At 41.3% G+C, this 22,248-nt stretch overlaps 1 protein-coding gene across 24 annotated transcripts in view; it reads left to right on the top strand.

Moving 5' to 3' along the window:
- TENM3 (teneurin transmembrane protein 3) overlaps nucleotides 1-22,248 on the top strand; it is a 486,507-nt gene that overhangs the window by 372,159 nt on the left and 92,100 nt on the right. For all 24 annotated transcript variants that reach the window (XM_074588367.1, XM_074588383.1, XM_074588378.1 and 21 more), the window contains 5 exons: nucleotides 6,298-6,420; nucleotides 13,224-13,438; nucleotides 20,227-20,437; nucleotides 20,941-21,042; nucleotides 21,196-21,390. In XM_074588367.1, coding sequence (XP_074444468.1) covers nucleotides 6,298-6,420; nucleotides 13,224-13,438; nucleotides 20,227-20,437; nucleotides 20,941-21,042; nucleotides 21,196-21,390 — 846 coding nt within the window. The remainder of the gene's footprint in view (nucleotides 1-6,297; nucleotides 6,421-13,223; nucleotides 13,439-20,226; nucleotides 20,438-20,940; nucleotides 21,043-21,195; nucleotides 21,391-22,248) is intronic.

Raw genomic sequence — 22,248 nt, 5'->3', positions numbered from 1 at the left:
GTCTTTGTAACTTTTAATTCACATTATTTAAAATTTTAATTAACTATTTTTAATTCACTATTTGATCTGCAGCAACATCCAAGGCATCCTATTATCTTAGAAAAAAGCAAATGAATGCAAATCACCGACAGTTGATTTGCACATCTTCTGGTCCACTCCAGGTCCTTCAGAATAAAATAGGTTTAGATTCTAATTATAGCTGCAAGAAAAATATATGGGAGATAATTTTGAAAACCACTTCAATGTTCAAATATTTCATTTGAAAATGTATTGCCAACAGGGAGATGAACTAGAAGATAATCCTTCAACAAGATTGAGCAATAATTGCAATTTGCTTAGTTTAAATTATAATCTTTTTGCATTGCTTTAAATATAAATGATATTCACTTTTCCTTATGTGCAAGTGTGCATACATATTATTCTATTAATTCTAGGGAAGCAATTTTGTAAATCATGGTTTGAAAGCGCCAGCACCCAGACATACGTAGCAGTAGCAGTCCTGGAAGATGAGTTCAATATCTTAGCTAGAAGCTCATCTTCAAGCACAGCTTCATGAATAGTAAGATTTGATTACCGTACCGTGTAAAACGCGTGGGAGAAGGGAAGGAGGATTGCCAGCACCGTTCAGTTCCTCTTGCCAGCTTTCCCCGCAGTGTCGAGTTCTTTATGTTTATAGAACCAACGCTATAGGCCTGATCTCCAGAGGTCTTGGGGAGATGCTTCCCACTTAGAGCCGGTGGTTTTTCTTTCTGCTGGCTAGTGGTAGTTTTTCATCTGTTGTCATTCTAAGAAGAGCTGGAGGAACACTGGAAGCCCAGTTCCCAATTCAGGCGATTCTGTTTCTGCTTCTTTCTGCTGGAAAGAATCCTCCTATCGGTGCATCCTTCTTCCCATGAAACGCGCTGTGTCACCTTTAGGATTCTTTCACTGCAAAAGACAGGTTTGCCAAATTCAGAATGGAAGCTGTTGAATTACTGGCACTTCTGACCAGTACTTCAGAGAGTTTGGAGTCAAACTTTGGGTACTGTAACTCTCCAGTTACTGTAGGGCTATTTTTGTGAAAAAAGCCTCTGCTTATAGGCATGTGGTTTTGCTTGTTCATCCTTCTCACCTGCATCTTTAATGCTTTCACTTGCAGAGCTCGTAGGGTGTTTGCTGCCCCCTTTGTGTTTTCCTGTTGGCCTGCTTTTCACTTTAAAAAAAGATGTGGCCGATCCCGGTGAGTTACTGTAGAGACACCCTTGAATTTTGACTAGAACGATAAATAAATTCGTCTGGTTTTTACTGCATATTGCTACGCTTTCCTACAAAGAAAAAGAATATTCATTCTTTTTCCTAGCAATCGTAAACCCCACCATTGTATGTATACTCACATCTGAGTCCAAACTTTGTTTTCTGTTCAGAGCTACATCCTGGCTGCTGGAGGATGCTAACGCCTGTCTCATTTCTTTATCGACTAGGGTGTCCCTCGCCTCTTACCATTCCAGAGTATGAGGAGGAAAAAAAAAATCCAGACAGCCCAGTACTTGCTAAATGGAGAAGCAGCTACGTGAATGGGTTTTCTGTTACAGTTCTGGTTTTGCCTCTCGTAACTTTGGCAGCAGCGAGCTTTGAGGCGGCGGAGGGAAAGCACTCCCCAGTGACTGCCGCCGGGGCTTGTCAGCTCGCACGGTTCTGCTTCTGCCACGTAGTTACATAAATTATCCCTTTCTCTTACCACCTCGCAATAGAGGGACTGATTCCTTTTTGGCTTGCTTGAAGAAAGTCTCGAAGAGGGTTTTGAAGTGATAATACAGTGTGTTTGCTCGAGAACAAGTTCTGTGTGAAGAGGAATGCGTAAAGCGCAGCAATACTGGCTTGAGAAAGGCGCGCGTGAGACAAATGGGCTGGAAACGTTAAAAGAAAGAAAGGGCCTGATAGCAGCAACTTCTTCCTGAAGCGGGTTATTGTAAAATGTTTTACACGGTGTAAACTAGTCGTAATATTTTTTTCAAGTGTTTGCTGTGAAATGTATTCTTAGTCGCCGTTTTAATTATCGAGTGGAAATGGAGGCCTTGTAGCCTGATCATAAACCAAAACAACTAGACCTCAATTACAGAGTGAAAGGTAAGATGAACCAAGCTTGAAAAAGCAGTTTAAGGTGGTTCAGAAACCCTTCAGTGAACTGTGTGGTGACAGATGGTAAGATTACCTGATAGCCTGTAACAAATGATAGCATTTTTGCGTTAACATCACTGCTACTGCAGGTATAAATGCACTCCTTTCATCTGAGCTCTGAATCTGGTGAATCTCCCAGTCCTTTGGCATGTGCTGCTTTGCAGAAATATAAAGGGAGGGGGCAAAAGCCCAAGTGTAAGTTTGGTTACTGCTCGTCTGTTTGAGACTTGCTCTGGAGAATTCAGCCCTATCCACCGGCACCATCCAGCCACTGATGCTGTGATCGTGCCAAGAGCAGCGCAGATCCCCGAGGACTTTCTCCTCTCTGCTGTCTCTCCTTCCCACTCTGATACAGGGAATGGAGTCCTCACCATTTAAACTATCACCGCCCTCCAAAGGCTGGCTGTAATGCTGATGATTTGGCCAGTAGCAGTACAGATACCACCTCATACAACCCAAAATGCTATCATAACTCCAACAAGTGAAGAAGATCTGTTGGTAACTAGAGATTACTTCAGATTAGAGATGGGGACTGAAAGGCATCCAAAAAAAGCCATCCCGTTCCCCGACGGGAGCAATCACCCCAGTCACGATACAGTAAAAGGAGGCTTTTGTTAGGGTTTCTGGGCACATTTGGAACTGTGACAGCCCGTCTTTTCTCCCATGCCCTGAGGGTTCAGCCATGCTTGCAGCTGTGGGTTATGTGGGTGGTTGTTGTCCCTGACCACAACCACCACAAGCTGCCTGCCTTCCGGTTAGAGGCATCTGGCATCCTCAGACCCATCCTTGTTGCCATCAAAGATACACCAGTATTGAAAGTTGTTCCGGTGTCAGTACCCCCATAGATTTGGCAGAACTGGTTACTCTAGGAAGGGTCTCTTGTCTTCATTGTCTAACACCAAATAAATGCCAAGTTGAATGGGAATGAACCAGACCCTGTAGGCAATATCCAATCCAAAAATCAAGAAACTGCTTTACATGAGATTTGGGACTAAAATAGCAGCTGAGAAATGAGAAATATATTTTGTTTTATATATTTTGGCTTCATATAGCAAATTCTTTATAGAAAGAAGTACACCTACTATTTCTCTGAACATAATATAAACAATTCTTCAGAAACAGAGAAGGGGATTAAACTCTCACATCCCTATCTCAAAGGTGGAAGAAAGTTTCCATCCTTTTCTAGACCTGAGGAAATCAAACAAGCGTAAGCAGCACTGCAGTCTGCCCCCACCGGTCCCCCTCTGGAAATTCAGCACTAATCCTAACATTTGACTTGAAGGTCTCAGCCCCCGCGCCGAAGTGTGAGCTCAGTGTGCAGTTACCACTGCCAGGTGCTGCTTATCACGCTCATGGGGGCATCAAGAATTTTTAACAGATGCCTCACTGTCCTTATAACACTGATAAGGGCTTAAAGTTTGCCTTTATTTAGGTGGCTGGCTGAGAAGAGACAAATCTTAACCTACAAAATAGTGCCTGAATTTGTCTTAGTCAATTTACCCATGTTCTTAAAGCTCCCCACCTCTAAAGAAATTTTGCCTCGTATTTTGGTCCTGTATCAACAAGCCTAATTCCTTCATGGTGTTCTCATATGTTTGTAGTGAAAGGAGAATTCTCTAAATTCCGTAGTGCCGTCTCAGAGAGATTACACAGCTGAATTATTTACTGTATTAGTGCTCACTGTAAGTTTTGGGTTGTCATTAGAGCTGCCAAGCAACATTTTTGGTCTGCTTCAAAAATAGTCCGATATTCACAATCTGTGAAACAGCTGCATGTGTCCATCTGTTCATTTTTATTAGACGCTGTTTATTGAACTTGATGCTAGTTCAGTGTCAAAGTTGAGAGAGCGATAGTATTTTTGAGGCATACAACTATTACTGACCATCTTGGACAGTGAACTACAGTGGGGCTCACATCAGCACAAACACAAAGAAAAGGTAATTGTCGCTTCCCTTGTAGTAACTATGGCTCTTTGAGATGTAATCAATATAAATCCCACAGTCCTTGCCTTTGAAGACTTCAAATTCCAGCTGGTTTGAATTACGAGGGAATGGCTGGGAGGTCATGTCGGAGCTTCCCCTTCTAACCTCCCAGTGGAGCTTGAAGAGGCAGAGGGCATGTACGCGGTACCGGCAGACAGAGCTGTTAATGATGTTCTAAGCTCCTGTGCTTGGAAGGGATGCACTTCTAGACTTACAAAATGAATGTCACTTTTTTTTTGTCTCCTGAAAAGTATTACAAGTGATGAGAAGCTAGCGAAGTTAGGAGAGGTGGTGTAGACCTCCAGACTGAAGACAAGAAACGTACTAGGTTTCAATCATGAAATATTTAGCTATTTGCAGTCTTTCGTGGCTGCCAGTGAAGTGAGCTAGTATAACAGATGTAGAGTTTGACCCTAGGGTTTTTGATGAAATGCATTAGAACAGTTACAATCGTCAGATGATTAGTACATAAATAAGAATAAACTGAGGTAGGGCCAAAATAATAATGGCTAATTCTAGTGATGTGCCAAAAATGGTGGTGGTTGGATTTATGGTTTAACAAGAGATGGGAAGAGAAAAAAGAACTAAGGTTTTAGGGTCAAGGAACATTCTACATTATCAGGCTTTGACAGACAATTTAAGGTCTGAGAAAGAAGAGTAATAGTAGAGTCAGAAACTTGGAAGAAAGAGAATATGTCATCTATAGTGAGGATTTCAGACTTTGAAGCATTCAGTAATAGGTCTTCGGTTGCATTCTGGTTTTTTGTTTTGCTAGGCGTGAGGGGCAGGGGTAAAGGCAAAGAGCTGGCAGAGAGGGGCTAAATTCTGCAGCGCTCACTGTCTCCCTGACTAAACTTCCACTGATGCCTGTTCATCTTAAGTAAGGGTTGCCATGGTCAATACAGAGGGATTGAAAGATCAGCGATGAAACCAAAAGGGATAAAGAATTGTTTCTCATTAAGATAGAAGGAATGAACAATGGTATGGTAACATTGACCATAGCAGTGATCTGTTTCAGGGACAGAAGGAGCACGAGCAGCAAGAGACAGTGAATTATCTTCCTTATCTTTTGCACTAATAGTTAAAATACATTATTACAGAATTTTTTTTCCAGTGTATTTTAATTCCCTGGTAGCATTGAAAGACTATTTCAGCTTTGGAGATAACTGCTGTCATAGAATCAGCAAGCCCATGTATAGCAAACGTAAATTAGAATAATGACAATAGAACGAATTTTGGTGGTATCATAGAGTCATTGGAAGAGAAGGAAACACACCACAGATAGCAAAAATTGCATGCGTTATGTGTATCATAGTATAACATTAAGGTGATGATATTTTTTTCTGTATTTTTGCTCTGAAAGTTTAGACAGGGCGTTCATTCGTTAATCCCTGGTAATCTCAAGGTTCCTTAAGTAGTTCCCCCCAACACCATGGAAGGCTGACTCTGTCTTTCATAATTAGTTTAGCTAAACATTTTAACACGGTATCACCTTTCTAATACACACGATTGTGGGGAATTAAGTAGTTCAGAAGCCCAGCATGACCATTACCAGAGCAGAGTGCCCTGGTGTCCCCAGCTCCGCTAGGGGTCCCGGCCTCGTTCCGTAGCCTGGCGTGGGGAGCGGGCATGGAACTGGAGTTGCGCGGGGTGCTGGTGACAGCATGGGAAGTTCATGTCTTAGGTTGGTCCTGCAACACCCCCAGCACCCTCCTCCCTCTCCTCTTCCCTTGTCTCTTTTCCCTTTCTGGCTAAGAACGGATCCGTTTGCCGGTGAAATCATTTACTTTATAGGTCATTTAGGAGCTCTCTTAAATGATTTGTCTCTTCAGAAGGATCAAAAATGAAAAAAGAGAAAAGGACATAATTACTGCCTATGCTTTTGAACATTGATTTGGGACCGGTAAAAGACTCAAAATGAGACTGGTGAGCTTTCTGTCAACTGCGTTCACCGAAAGCACTGTATCATTAAAGGACAGTGGTAGTAATTGCTTAGTGCCGTTGCTAAGTTGAACTATTAGTCTGTGAATGCTTGTTCCTGTAATTTAATTTTTTAATGTATGAGTTGCTATTCCGCTGCAAAGCGTGGAAAGCCATTATTTGTGCGATTTGTCATTGCGGTTAAGAGCATCAAATAACCTGTATCCTTTACCACCAGCAATGCATCTGTTTGGCCTCAACTGGCAGTTGCAGCAAACTGAAAATGATACGTTTGAGAACGGAAAAGTGAATTCTGATACTGTGCCAACACATCCTGTAACAGTTCCTGCTGGAGAAAACGGTAAGTGAAACAGGCACCAATTTCTCTCTTTCTTTCGGAGCATTTCCTTTCTTTGTGTCTTATTAACATCACCAGACTTTAACACTTTTCCTCCAGAACTATATATTTAATGGAAGTGCAGAGCGTTTGTAAGTAATGGTAATTTTAAATAGACAAGTAGATACTAAACAGGAGTCGAATTTCAATTTTAAAGAGCATACCATTCATCCTACGTAGCGTGTGAAGGGAATGATGAATCCCGGGCAATAATGTTCATCTTAATAGGAAAGCTGGCTGTCAACCGAATTTCCTCATTGGAATTTTCATGTAATATCTGATGAGGATAGAAAAGCTCTCATCACATCCAGAGAATCATAGAATCATAGGGTTGGAAGGGCCCTCTGGAGATCATCTAGTCCAACCCCCTGCCAGAGCAGGGTCACCCAGAGCAGGTTGCACAGGAACATGTCCAGGCGGAAGCAGAAGCAGAACCTCTGCTTACTCTAAAATCTTTGTTAAGGCAGTGGTTGTTGTGGGGTCCTCAGAGGTTGCAGGACGGTGCTGGGGCTGGTGGGGTCCATCCTGGCTGTGGGGCTGGGGTGGCTGGGTCCCACGCGGCAGAAACGGCCACAGTGAAGCCAGGGAGCCCAAGGTGACGGGACACGCTATTTCATAATTGTGACCTGATACCGAGATTCAATCTTTGGGAGTTCCAACAAGCTCTAGACCAGCCAAAAGCCACGTCTGTGACAGGGGGACATAATCTCTTTTTCTGAAGAGTTGGCACCGGAAATGACACTTTGGGGAGATTTTGCACATTTTCGAAGCTTCTCTCTTCGCTGTGTGTAGAATGTAACTCAGGATCAAGGAGCTTCTTGTGGCATGATGACCTCACTGTGCAGTGGCTTATGTTTTTCTCTACGGATGATGATATTTTCCTCCTTTCTTTTTTTTTTTAATTTCTCTCTGAAATTTAATAGGTCTCGTATAATACTTTCATTTGTTTTCTCCAAGTCTCTAGCATATAATATTAACTCTGAATCATCCAACCAACATAAAAAGTTAAAAAAAACCCAAACCAACCCACCCCAAACTTTATTAGTTTTGTTATAGGAGCTTTTAAAATACAAGCCACATAAAGGGATTATTTTTTATCGACCTTTTTCCATGTTGCCCTTTAAGATTCTCAAAACATTTAAGAGCCTGTGCACTTCTGGCTATCAGAGGCTTTAAAATCAATAGTTTTTGAATGGAAAACTTGATTTAAATGGTTGATGAATGCGGTGTTTGCTTCATTACACAAAAATCCATTTTGCCTTTCACAAGGTAGAGCTGACCTCCTCACCGCGGAGGAGGAGGAAGCCTCTGCCAGCAGTTGACATCTTGCAAATTCTTCAAGTTATCACAGCTCCAAGTTATAGAAAAAAATTACAGCTGAGCTCATTCTTTTCGTCATCTTTGGAAGCATGTGAAACTTCTCCAGTAGGACTTTTTCTTTTTTTGTTTCCTTTACCCTACCGCCTTTTTCTTGCACTTGGATATTCGTTATCTCTTTCTGTGTTCTTACTTGTTTTGAATGAACAGCAAAAAGCTACTGTACGGTTAATGACTATTGATGCTGCGGTGACAGCTCATCCTCCCACTGTCTTCTGCCCTCAGTAGCCAATACACTCTCTTTTATAAAACATAGGTATATTATATATATAGTAATATATATAAAATAATTATATATATAACATTTTATAGATTGTTCTTTTTCCCTTGATCATTTTTAATTTTTTTTACAAATTGAAACCCGTTCTACATTGCCTGAAAAATAAACGTGTCTCTCAAATGCCATTTTTTTCTTCCTTGTGTCCCTAACCTACTATAAAAGAGACCAGGGTTAATTCCATCCACTGGTAAAATGCTGTCCTCTGCAGAATATGGGAAGTGCTCATTTATCAGCGTCCATCAATACTAAACAACAGACAGACCAGGGAATACACATTTTAAACCACAAAAGGAAAGTTAAGCGGAAGTTAAGCGGAAGTTAAGCAGGTGTGATGACTAAATGTGAAATTTAAGGAGAGGGGCCCTCTGCGATCTTGTTACAGAAAGATGGAAGGAAGAATCATTAAATCCTTGATTTGGGTACTTCCATGGGTGAAGAGCTTTCAGTACAGCCCCGCTTTACCCCCCCCGCCCCCCGGTGATATCCTGATACTCTGATTTAGGTGGGAGAAATTCCCAGTGTTGTATGGGCCAGGCATTTTCCTTGGCTCTCTCGTCTAAATTTTGGCTAATCCTGGGGCTGCTTTGGTCAGAAAATCATAGCCTGCTCTGCCCAAGATCCCGGGCATTCGTTTGCCAGTCAGACGTACAGGTGCTGCGCGTGATGGATTAGCAAAGCTTAAACTGGAAAATGCATCCGTATGACCTCTGCCGAAAATTCAGCTGTGGCTTACCTAGAAATAGCTAGTCATCAATCGACAGTAAAAGCACGTTAAATCACCCTTAAATGCAAATCATCTGTTAAGTGAAGCTTGAATCTCTGACCAAGCCTTTTCCAAAGTTTTTGTTTGTTTCTTTCTTTTGCGTTGGTTTTTCCGCCCCCCCCTCCCAGTGCTTGTCTCTGTATGAACAGCAAACTGCCAGCAAAGTAGCACCCCCTTATCTCGACAGGCGTCATTCAGGGCTGCATCAGGCGCCGTAAGAAAGTGTGTCTTCTAGGGATACGGGGAATTTTATAGGGCATTTCAGTTGAGGTTCTCCAAAGTAATTTGTAAGCCATGCTTAATCAAATACAAACGTTTCTTGAGGTGCGTCAGCGCTTCAGCTGTTTTTATAACTAGGCGATAGAAAAGAAAGGTGAGAAAACACAACTTGTTTCACCACTGTGTTCTAGCTGTTGGACACCTCTCACGTGTCGCTGGCTTTATTTTAGGTCATATAAAAATCTATGGGGAACTGAGAAATGCCTTACAATCATTTATGCTTAATTGCAGATTTTTAAGAAATGCAAGAGAGGAAAAAAGTGAATGGGAAAAGGCTTTTCTTTTGGCTTACTTAAATGCATTTTTTGAGATTATACTCGTTAAAATACATTATACGTGCTTTAAATGATATGTATTGAGCTTTTTTTGAGTTGTTTACAGTATCTCGTGCTAATTAAAGGTATAGTAACTTCTTAATTAGATGTTATGTTGGGTTTTTCTTCTAGAAAGGTATGTTTTTTAATGAAGGTTTTGATTTCATTTCTTGAAATGGTTGTTGCAGAAGGATGTGTAGCAGGTGTCTCCCAGAAGCAGATCCGAATCCAAGGTTATGCAATGGAATGGGAGAACATGCTATTGACACTCTGTAAATCCAGCCTTGCAACCTAATATTCTAATTAGCACTGCTTTTGAAGGATGGAAAATGATATTATACAGCAATTCTTGTTGAGCGTTTTTGTGGTTTGGTTGTGCATTCATTTTTATTCCGTGTTACAGATACTCAGTTATTCACAGCGTATCTTATGTTTTAATCTATAGAACGTTTGCAAAGAAGCAGAGGGCGTTTGGCTTCATGTGATATTTGTGAATTCTTGTATAATAATTAAATGTTGTTTATTTCTTTAAATATTTGTTTAGCTCAGGATTTTGTCCGCCCTAACGTCAGACAGTTGAAATACAATTTACAAATAATAAATATAACGCATATTTTACCTGTTAATTAGCCATAACGCATTGGATTAACGGTATCATAAATGCATCATATGAGGATTGGATATATTAGTGATATGGCAAATTAATGTATTTTGTAAATTAAATAATAGTGTATCTAGCAATACAGGTACAAATAATGACATAAGTATTATTTACCTATAAATATTTATGTATATTTGTATTACTGTCTTTTTGGGAGGGTCTGTGAAAGAAAAATTGTTGGGGGTAGAGAAGAGAGAATATATTCAGGTGACGGGGCATTTTGAAATTTGGTTTCATAGTTGGACTGGTATGTCATGCTGGAGTTGAGGGAATGAACGTGACATTTCATATTTTGATTTAAAGCTGTGTATAAGAACAGTTACTGTTTAGAATGTGAAAAGAAAATGATGACGCTACGAAGATTTTTCTTATGCCCATTGAGATACAAGAAGGAACAAAGAATAATTAAGACCCTGTTCTTAGGAGGGCAAACGACTAGTGGTGATTTGGAGAGAGGTGGTGTGGGGTTACTGGGACAGGTGGCTACAGGGTAAAGCTACCTCTTTTCTGGTGAGGAAAATGGGAGTCTGTAGGATCATTATCTTCTAAGGATGAGTGTTAAAGCCCAGCGATAGATATTCCTGGGAAGTTGGTCAAAATGTTTGATAAAATGCATCTGCTTAAGCTATCTAGTTCATCCTTTCAGTAGTAAGAGATAATTAGGTTTAATTTCAAACGTAGAAATAGGGGAAGCTGCAGATCAATACTGCAAACAAGTGTTTACTGTTTAGTGATTACCCGTCATCAGCATGTGAATTTATACAACACAACGCACTTAAATTTGAAGGAAGTGGCAAGAAACAAATGCTTAAACGAACCTAGATAGTGACTGCAGATCCGTCTTCTAGAATTACATACGAATGTTGTGAAAGGTGAAATCCAAAGTTAGAAAAGCATCGGACTCGTCCTGAAAAGCGTAAAAAAACAAAAGGTTTCTCCAAGCTCAGACACTTCACTGTCTCTTCTCAGCAGAAGACTGATCAATATGAGGATCCCGTAAGTGAGACGTTTCCAGGGACTGCAGCACCATTGTGGCACTGCTGTTAGAAAAAGCCCCCGCTCAAGGCCACTCTGCCTGTTTAATTCCGCAGCGGTTGTTGTTCCTCTCAGATGCACAAAAAGTGGCGAGGATCAATCTGTGACCTCACCTGGCATTTCAGTTTTTAATCTATTTTTTTTAAAGCCTAAATGTTTGCAAAAAGGTTGTGTCAGTTTGTTCCATCAAATGATGAATAATGTAGAATTTGAACGTAAAAGACAGGGCAGCAACAGAGCGTTGTCAGTTCTTCAGAACACTTGTACGCAAACAAGTCAGCATCACTTGAACATGCTTATCACATTCTGATGGGTTTAGTTCAATCTTTGTAATAAACTAGCTGCTGAAAAAAAGAGTATAAATTGGTAAAAACACAGCGAGCTGTTAAGATTGTAACTACAGTTCCATTTTTCTTTATATTGCTCCACTCAAGGCTCAGTTTGATTGTGCCAGCAGCTTAAATGTGGCATTGCTTGCTTACTCCGGAGTTGCCACGTGTTGGTAAGCAAGGTCTCACACGCATTTTTGCACCTTAATCTGGATATGACAGCGCTGATTCCATCAGATCAAAGTAGGCTTGACCCTGGCACCAGCTTCCGAGACTGCCCGTGGCCAGCCACACAGCATGGAGTTAGTGCCTGAACATGAGATCTGAGTCTTTGCCCTCAAAAAGACTTGACACAAATTCATCGAAAACATCCCGCATTTTAAATCTGGGTGGTGATGGTTGGAGCGCACCACTTCTTCGGTGCATCAGTCATAGTAGTTCTGCTTCCTACGAATCTGGCAGTAGAAGACACCACCACAACTCAACCACGATGTGTTTGCCGATGAGCTTTGAGAAGGGTCAGTGATCTTTGCCGGGTTTAGCGCGTGCCTGTGCCCCAGTGGGCAACGTGGAGGTCTCAGAGCTGTCCCAGACCTGCGCTGTCCATGGCGTCCAGCCCAGGGCCTCGCGGCATCATCACCTTGGGCTGGAGCAGTTTTACCCCCTTCACTTATTTGATGGTGCTTCACCAGGACACCACAGAGCCTTGAGGATCAGATGATACTGTTCTGTACTCGAGCCGTGCTGTAGATCCAGGCTCTGCTGCCTGCACTTACCCACTTGAAGAAAAAGTTTATTGGGTGTATCTAAAGTTGACGACTTCATTTTCTTCTTTTTTAAAGCCACAACCACTAGTCCAGTTTTTCAGTGTTAGCATTTGACAACACGTTTCTTTTGCACGTTAGCGTCTTCTTTGCTTCTTCGGGGCATTTCCAAGCCGTCATCACTGGCCTCCTAAGGCTGATAGTTGCACAAACGCTTTATAGAGGAAAATCATTCATGCCCTTCAGTTCTTATTCCTAGTAATGGGCCTGCAGGATAAATGCATATTCATGATATAGAAAAGAGTGAAAGTACCAGACTTTGACATGCTGGTGTACGTTTTATTCAGGAGACAGCGTGGACGAGGAGGTGATACCAAGCTTGGGGCTGAGGCTGGGGAGCGCAGAGGGTGTAGGCATTATGGGGGGCAAAGGCACAAGGACAGAGGCACTATGGAGCAGGAAACATTGCCTTTTTTGGGGAACACAAAAACAAAATATAGGAAACGGGAGCTGTAGACATTGTTAGTATTGTAGAAATGCTCTGATATTTAATGTAGAAAAGACTGTATATGAGTTCTCTTGACTGCTTATGTTTATATATCTATTATTATTAAAATCTGTATGCTACATTTCCTTTTACCCTAAATTTTTTAGTGTGAGACTTTATGCCGGAAACCCCTGTTAAAATACTTGGGGAAAACATGAATAGTTTAATGTAGATCCTAAAACAGTTTCCGTAACGCTGGTGCTCAGGGAAGTTACAGTATTTTTACTTGGTAGGTATATGTGGTATCTTTGCCTGTTTATTTCCAAATCAGCGAATTCCCTGGGATCTTACATTCAGAAAGATTGTCAGGTTACATTTTATCTGAGGTGATTCTAAATATTTGATGGTTTATATGAAAGATGGTTGAAAGCAAGAAAGGAATACTAATCTTTGATCTCTTATTATTCTAATCCGGCAGGAAAATTAGGGGGATTTGCACAAGAAAACAACACTATAGATTCTGGAGAACTTGACATAGGCCGAAGAGCGATACAAGAAGTTCCCCCTGGGATTTTTTGGAGATCACAACTCTTCATTGATCAACCACAGTTTCTAAAATTCAATATATCCCTTCAGAAAGATGCATTGATTGGAGTATATGGCCGAAAAGGCTTACCACCTTCACACACTCAGGTGAGAACTGCTTGCGTTAAAAGCACGACACGTTATTGAAAACTGTGAGCTTGTATCTTTTGTAACTTTGTTCTTTCTCATCATTACACCCTTTTTCATTTCGATCATTTTTATTTTTTCTTTATTGATCTCATGCGATGTCCAAAACATTTATAATACTGTTAAGTGGTGGGATCTAAAAAGCGGGGGGAGGAGGATTTCTTATTTATGAGCTGTTCTGAATGCCATGAGCAATGGTGATGCTTTAGATATGGATTTGTTTCATGCAGAATTTATAAGTCCTTTTTTTTTATTCTGTGGTGTATAGACACATCTTTAAAAACCTAAGCAAATTAATACAGCAGCTTGTGGCCACACACGTGGTCGAGAGTGCCTGGTGAAGACTGTATTGGCCAAATTTCCAAGCAAGAAGACAAACGTTTTCTAAAGAAGTTTCAGTTTGTTCTACAAGCAAGCGCTACAGTATTTACAGCTTGGCATCTCACTAAATAAATATATAAAAGAAAAAATACATTGTGTGTACAATATCTGATGTAAAAGGGCTTGTAAAAGGGGCAGTCTTCACTAGACATCTAGCGTCTTGAAACTTTGTTCTGAAGTGTCCCAGAGGCTTTACTCTGCTCCAGAAGTTTTCTAACACTTTTTATTGCATATGGTCATGCCTTTGCCTAGTATCAAAGAAACACTTTTTATCCATAGTTATAGAAAAGTTAAAGTACAAAAGAATGAGTAGTCTTCTGGATTGGCAGGAAAAAGGGAGAACCGTTGTCTGAGATGGTATTTTAGAATCAGTTGTATTCAGATTTTATTTTTAAGATTTAAGACCCTCCAAGTTTAGATTTCTTTCAGCTCAATATTTGTCCAAGTGCTGGCTCGGAACCATTGTTCCACCTGAAAAGGGAGTTGCGCTCATCCTCTTCTACCCCATTTAGAGAAGTAGGCAACGTCTTGCTGATTTTTATGGTTTTTAAGTGTATGGATTTGCCCTGGACACTATAGCAACCTAATGGTTGCTATGGACTATGCCTGATATGCAGTTGCAACAGCAAACCTGTAACTGCAAAATTCAAATATTTTATTTTAATTCCACATTTTTTTATTTCAATTTGCATGCTACTGCACTATTTAAATTTATTTTGCTTTTTTTTCCAGGCATAACTTTTAAAAGATGTAGGACACAGAAATATTGCTAATTATATCACCTATTTACAGTTGCAAACCACAGAGGAAGAATTAGGGTCAGCAAAGGAGTTTCATGCAGCTAAAATTACAGAATGTTACATTAGCTTTTTTTTTTTTAGTTTAGTTTCCATTAAACTATAAACAATTTTCTGAACACAGAAAATGCACTTACGTTTATTTAAAAATTTGATCTTCATAAAAATGATTAAATGGATTTTCTTCAGACCTTCCCGTATGAACACCCACCCTCAGGCTGACAACAAGCATGAGAGATTCTGGCTCAAAGAAAATTGATTCAGAAAGTTATCAGCCATTGGAAATAGGGCTTTGGAATACAAATGCCATCTCAATGATAACAATAATAACAGGAGATAGGGGAATATATATGTGGCAAGAATGAATAAAACTGAAGAAGCTGATCTGGACTGTGCATTTATATGAGAAGTTATGCAAGTAGATAGTTCTGTGAAAAATGATCCTTCCTTGATTCCTTATCCCGGCAAAAGATTGAAACAGGGGTGCCCTTTATCCAAAAACTCGGGAAAAGGAGATAACTAAATCTGTTTCCCATCATCTGTGTTACACATACTCCTTTCCCTTTGGATTCCTACTGCCCAAGTCCTTTTTTGTGTTTAAATATGATACAACAGAAAGAACGATATGCGGGTCCTGCTACTATATCTTCTGTAGTTCCTGTGACATCTTGGATATGTTGTTCCCAGGTCAAGCTCTCTTGTCCTGTTTTTGCCTGGTATATAATTAGAGTATTTTTTACAAACCATTTGACTGACACTTGATACCTTGAAAAATTCAGCGTGCTTATTTATCGATGCCCTGGTGAACTTCTGGGGCTGATGAAGATTCCCAAGGGCGCGGGGTTATCAGAATGTTTAGATGGCCTTGAACCCAGTGATGTCTGGTTTAGGTGCCTGAGATAAAGCGTGTGTGCAATCTCCTAAAAATGCACTTCCAGTGAGCCGTTGGGGGGGTTTTGTGTGACTGTGCTCCTGCACGTGAGGAGAAAAAATGGCGTAAAATATTCCTCAACAGTTTAGGCCTTTCTGCCACAAAGTCCTAATCACAGGACTTTGACGAAGACACACCTCATACTGGTAAAATATGTGTTTTACCAAAGTAGTTTATGTAAACAAAATAAGGTATCGAGGCAAAAGGATGTTTAATGAAATGATGGTACCGTGAGGGGTTTGCAAGCATAAATCTATTTATTGTTTTCTTATTGCCCCTAACCCTTATGGCTTGTACTGACAGAAGTTCTTACCTGCAGGCAGGGAGAGCTGGCAGGGGCAGGACAAGAGCTGCTCCTGGGCTTCCCTGCATCCCTCCATCGGACAAGGCGCCTTATCGTATAGCTCCACATGTCCCAAGAGTGTATCAGAAAAACACACGGATGTCCACGCGGGGTCTGATCAAAGCCCATCCAGCCCAGCGTTCTGTCTGTGATGGTGGCCATTAGCAGATACATAGAGATTAATAGAGCAGCACGACAGATTTGTAGTGCTTCTTCCCGGCCTCCAGTGTTTTAAGGCTGAAGGACTTCCTGAGTCAAAGGTGCCGTCTTTATATTTTACAACATTTGATAGATTCTTTTTTCCTGTGAATTTGCCTGGTCACCTTTGAACTTACGGAGGCTTTTAGCATCCGTGACATTTGCAGCAAGGAGTTTCACGGCTTTGACTATACATCTCACGCTATGCTCCTCGGCGTGTTTTGAGGCGGCCTCCTGGTAGTTTTCATTTGACACCCTGTTGGTAGTATTTTGGAAGAGGTACCAGAGAGCTTCTCACCGATTTTTTGTCTCCATGCCACCCTTGATTTATAGATCTCTCATGTCCTCAATGAGTTGTATTTTTTCTGGTCTGTTTTGTCATTCTTTGCGTGGAAGTGGCTTCAGTCCTTTGGTCACCATTGTCCTTTTCTGAATGTTCTCCAGATCTACTGCAGCCTTTTTGAGATGGGGAGGCCAGAACAGCACAGAACGTAGCAGATGTTTAACTACAGGGGTTTCATACAATGCCTTAATGATGTCTGCTTTTTTTTTTTTTCAATCGTAGAACTGATATTTCCGTATCTCTGTGTGCCATAGCTCCAAAATCTCATCCCAGAATGATAAAAGTTGGCTGAGAGCCCATCCCTGGATGTGTAAAGCTAGGGTTGTTTCTTGAGGACTTTGCAAAGTAGGATCTCACCCATATATATCACTTCATGTCTGTCTCTCTTGAATGCTATCTGCCCTTATCTCCTAGTCACAGAGTGACAAGTGCTAATAACAAAATTTATGCAAATGAGCAACTGCTGCCTGTTTCTCAAACGTCAGTATTTGAATTTTCAGATCTTATGTTAAATAATAGAGAACCGATTACTACCTGCACTCTGCCAGCATTTGTAAAGTGTCCTTACCAGCTGTCCCCCTGCCCCGATTTCTTTGCTCGTCCCGCGTGTGTCACCACACACCGCCATCTCCTTTAGCTCCCTCCTTACAGCTTGGCTGGTGCTGTGAACGTCTCCTTCTCCCCACGTCACCTTTGGCTGTAATGCAAAACTCGCGTATTACATTTGCCACCTTGTTTCTCCACTTCTCTCCGGGACCTTTTCCCTGTTTATCCACCTCTTTTTTGTCTCCAGTTAAAACCAGACAGTGAGTAAGAGGAAACCGGGGTTTTCTTTCCATAGCTGTACAACCTGTCACGCCAATTATCCTTGCGCTGCGAGGAACATAATGAAAGTATGATAGAAATGAGCTTGGGAGAGATGTCGAGAACTCTTTTAGTTTACACCCTCGTCTTGGAACAGGATCAACCTAAACCATTCCTATCCGCTCCTTAGCATTTCATCAGAACATAATAACAGAATGCAGCAAATTTAACTCTCCTTCTGCCCCATAATCCAAAATAATAGGGATACAGTGTGCAGGAAATGGTTTGATATATTGTAATCGGGACAGAATTTTTGGTCGCGTCTCTGTATTCTCTTTAGGTACCGAAATGAGTCTCGAGCGCAGCCACTGTGTGTGTGTGTGTGTGTGTGTGTCACAGACTGATGTGCGATGCATAGTTCTCTCTTTCTGAGGAATCATAAATAAATCAACCAGAAATAATTGACGGTGGCTGTCCATTCAAAACCCAGTCAATGCGAGCCTGAAAGTCTTTGTGACACTTTCTAAAAATGTCAGTTCCATTGCAGCCAGAGAATCAATATGTTTATTTAAAGAGACTTTGAGAATAAAAAAAAAGGACTTTGGTTTAAAGCGAAACTGAATGGAATGGTAGGGAAAATCAGCGCATTTAGACTCAATATAAAGGTAATTAATTTATCCTCATAGGAGGAAAATAAAATTGGTATGTTTTTTGCTTATGAAGGTAGTTGTTTTTCCAGTCTGTCTCTGTTATCGTGTCCTAAATATAAAGAAAGAGCCTTTAAAAGGGTTAAGATCAATTATTGTTTTTTGCTGGGGGACAGAATGAACAGTAAATTCCCCTCTGTATGGCTTTTAAAATGTAGTCTAAAATGGTGTTCTGATAACAGCATATGTCCTTATTACATTACAAATACAAAATCATTAATTGTACCATGCTTGTCAGCCATTAGTGGTCAATCAAGTAGTGTAATCAGTTGTTCCTGTATCAAAAATACGGGTTTAATCTGAAATTGTCCTCCTACAAAAAATGATCCTCTGCAGTATACAAATTACAAGGTCGCTCCTAATGTCCATAAATTACTTGTTAGAACTCAGGACTCCCTGAGCTTTCTATTTTTTAAAATGTTAGTGGAAAAACACAACCAGAAAGAAGCGTTCTTGAGTCAGGTGGGAGGGAAAAAAACCAAACCACCAACTGAAATTGTTTTTCTCTCTCTCACAAAATCAGATAAATATTTAATTCTCTGACAAATGAGAATGTTGAATGGTTTTGAATAATTGGTGCTCTCCCCAAACGGTTGCAGTCGTTCTCATGGGGCGCAGCACATAGGAAGTGACAGCGTACCGAGGTACCGGCTTCTGCACATCCTCGTCACGCTCTGTTCTGTTCTGCTGGTTCAGAGCGAGCTGGAAAAGTGTCTCAGGTGTTGACAGAGGCACATTAACTCTGCATTTCTTTCCCATCCGGGCTCGTAGGAAGAGAATGCTGGTTATTGGGGAGGAACATTCTTACAATAGCCATGAATTTTGGCCTGCAATTTCAAGAAGAGAACATAAGTGGTTAAACCCTTGTTGCGGGACAAAGGCTATCGTGTTTTCTTTTTCTGTTTCTGAAGGTCACAAGTCAGGGTGTGATTCTCCGGTCCCGGCAACCGATGTTATCCTAGCTCAGGTGAATCACTGGTCTCACAGGCTGGCCTTTACTTTAATAGCCCTGGATGTAATTCCATTTGAGAGATCTCTCCAACGTGTGGGGAGATTGAAGGTTTCTGCGTTACAGTTCACTTCATACAATAAACATGTGTCAGTAAAAGTGAAACTGTGAACAGACTCGGCAGGAAAAGCAGAGACTCTCCACCGCAAGCAGGAATGCTCTTTAATTTTCCTACCTGTTTAATGCTATATACACATAGATATTCACATGATAAACGTGCAGAAGACCTCTTTCAAGCCATGAGAGCAGACTCCCAGACAGTGTAAATCAGTGCAGGGCCCGGAGCAGAGTTAGCCCTGCAGGTGCTATTAGCCCTCGTTAAGATTAACGTGCATAAAACCTCGTGTTGGGAATTTGCTTGTTGTATCAGCTGAGATGCTGCTGCGTTTTTCCAAGCATCCCCCAATGGTTGTTAACAAAACAATATGTGTTCTCCATTGACCTGAGCTACCATATTTTTTGTCAGTTTGCCGTTTTCAACAGCTGCAATGGTTTATGCTTTCCATCTCCTCTCTTGGGCTTCTGTGACGGGAAGTAAAGCTCTTGCTCTCCTTCCTCCAGAACTCCGGAGTGGCCAAAAGGAGGATTGAACAGTTTAATTGCAGAATCACAGAATGGTTTGAGTTGGAAGGGACCTTAAAGATCATCTCGTTCCAACCCCCCTGCCCTGGGCAGGGACACCTCCCACCAGCCCAGGTTGCTCCAAGCCCCGTCCAGCCTGGCCTTGAACCCCTCCAGGGATGGGGCAGCCACAGCTTCTCTGGGCAACCTGGGCCAGGGGCTCACCACCCTCACAGGGATATTATTGTATATTATTGTTAATATCCAATAATATTCCAATAATATATCCAATAATATTGTTAGTGTTGGATATTATTATTAACCCATATGGGTTATTAACATACCTTGGAAGTTAGCTCTCACCTGGTGACAGTGGTGACTACAGACTCAATTCAACTGATGGTTTTTCCCCCCCCCAGTATATGTAGTAGGTTCATTGGCCACTTGTCACCAAAAAAGCCACTGTAATAAGCATGAGGACTAGTTGGTAAATTTGTCTGGAGTCTTTGCAAGGGGCAAAGAAATAACCAAGCGTTGGTTTCACCTCCTGCTTCCCTGCTCCGGAAGGAAACTCTTGGTCAAAATACGAGCATATTGTCAGGATGTTGTGGGGAAGCTGGCGGTGCCATGGCTCATCCCATGACTTGCCAAGCTCCTCTCTGTTCCTCCCTGCAGTACGACTTTGTGGAGCTCCTGGATGGCAGCCGGCTGATCGCGAGGGAGCAACGCAACCTGCTGGAGTCGGAGCGAGCGGGGCGGCAGGCGAGGTCTGTCAGTCTCCACGAGGCAGGCTTTATCCAGTACTTGGATTCTGGCATCTGGCACCTGGCCTTTTATAACGATGGGAAAAATGCAGAGCAGGTGTCTTTTAATACCATAATTATAGGTAAGCATAATCTTCAAAGCTCTTACAAAACTCTAGGCTCCTAGTCAGGGTTTTTGGGAATAGAGAGATAAGTTCTCGTAGTTAAATGCTCTGACTTTTTTCACAGGTTTCCCATTCATAGTGTTTCTTTTGCTGCTCAGAATAAAATGCAGAATCTCTGTTTTAATTACTTGGTCTAAGGCAGAACGAGTCTACCTTCTTGTAAAACAGCGCTTGAAAGGAGGACGCTATTTTGAAGTATTTGTTAAATGGCACGGGGCTGGATTTTAAGTATGGAGCTCATATGGTTTTACCATTGTAATTTGAGCCTTTTTGTTGGAATGTAGTGTCCTGAGATATTGTAGGCATCGGCAATAGAAAATCACAGCTATTCGTGCTCTTCAAACAAACCAAACGTAAACACTTCTCTGGGTGCAAGGGCGCGCTGTCAGTTAGTAGTGGTTCAGATGATAGGTACTTCATGCGGTGGGCGTCTGTGAATTATCCTCTTTTTTTCCCTTTAGAGTCCGTGGTGGAATGCCCCCGAAATTGCCATGGTAACGGTGAATGTGTTTCTGGATCCTGCCATTGTTTTGCTGGGTTTCTGGGCCCCGATTGTTCCAGAGGTAAATCAACCCAATGCTTTTCTCCAGTCAGTTTAAGTGAGCGTAAAGACAAATACAGCGGGAGAGCAACCGGCATGTGACTTAGATGTTCTTCTTTATAAAGCCTTGGCGAAGAAGTTGATTTTATTTTGTCTGCCGTGTTTTCTTTCGCAGCAGCCTGCCCGGTGCTGTGCAGTGGCAATGGGCAGTACTCCAAAGGACGCTGCCTGTGCTACAGCGGCTGGAAGGGCACCGAGTGTGACGTGCCCACAACTCAGTGCATCGATCCCCAGTGCGGGGGCCGGGGCATCTGCATCATGGGCTCCTGTGCCTGCAATTCCGGATACAAAGGAGAAAACTGTGAAGAAGGTAAATGAGTAAATATTTACCCCGGCGCCTGCTGCTGTTGGTCAGGTTTCCAGCTGGCACATCCAGCTCTATCGATTCTGTTAGGTCTGGATTGTGCACACTAATTGTGTTTCTTCAAAAATCATTTTAGAATGCTAAAAATAAAGTTTGGGAATCACTAGCATCACTGAATTCTACAGAATTATTACACTTTATTTATTCATAAGTAATCAGTGGAAAAATTCTTAATGATGAGTGATATCTTTTTGCTTGCCAGTATATTTTTATTTATTTTTTCTGGCTGGGGTCAGCTAAGAAGAAAGTACACAAAAAACAGATGTTGAGATACAGGAAGACTTACTGAATTTTCACTGTATAGAATAAATCATTAATCTATTGCATTTGTTAGTGATCTTTTCCACCAACCACATTTTGGAAAGTGCTGATTCAAATGCATCAGAGTGAAAAACGATGCGTCATTTTTGTATTCCAGAGATGTGCATAATAATATTCGTTCTGGTGTGCTGCAAAATGCAGTTCATTTTCCATTCTATTTTTTTTAGGGAGTAAAAAGCGCCATTTTCTTCCTCAATCAAATTGATTTTATTGATCTCCACGTACAAAGTAATGCAATTAAGTCTCTGGAATTAAATTTTCAGACCATTGACCCTACAAGTGTAACATTTTATTGAGTCAAATTGCTAAATTAAATCTCGTCATCTAAAGCACATTAAAGTGAATTAAGACAGATAGACAGTATGCAACTCATTTATTTCTGAAACAAGTTGAGGGTCCTGTAGAGCTGCCAAAACTCAGTGGCGGAGGATCGGGTCAGTTGATAGCGGGTGCTGCAGGGAATCCAACACTTGTTACACTCTG

The sequence above is a fragment of the Larus michahellis genome, chromosome 5, assembly GCF_964199755.1.
Source record: "Larus michahellis chromosome 5, bLarMic1.1, whole genome shotgun sequence".
Classification (NCBI taxonomy): Eukaryota; Metazoa; Chordata; class Aves; order Charadriiformes; family Laridae; genus Larus; species Larus michahellis.
Note: the sequence above shows the minus strand (reverse complement) of the source record. Positions and strands in the feature narration are given on the sequence as shown.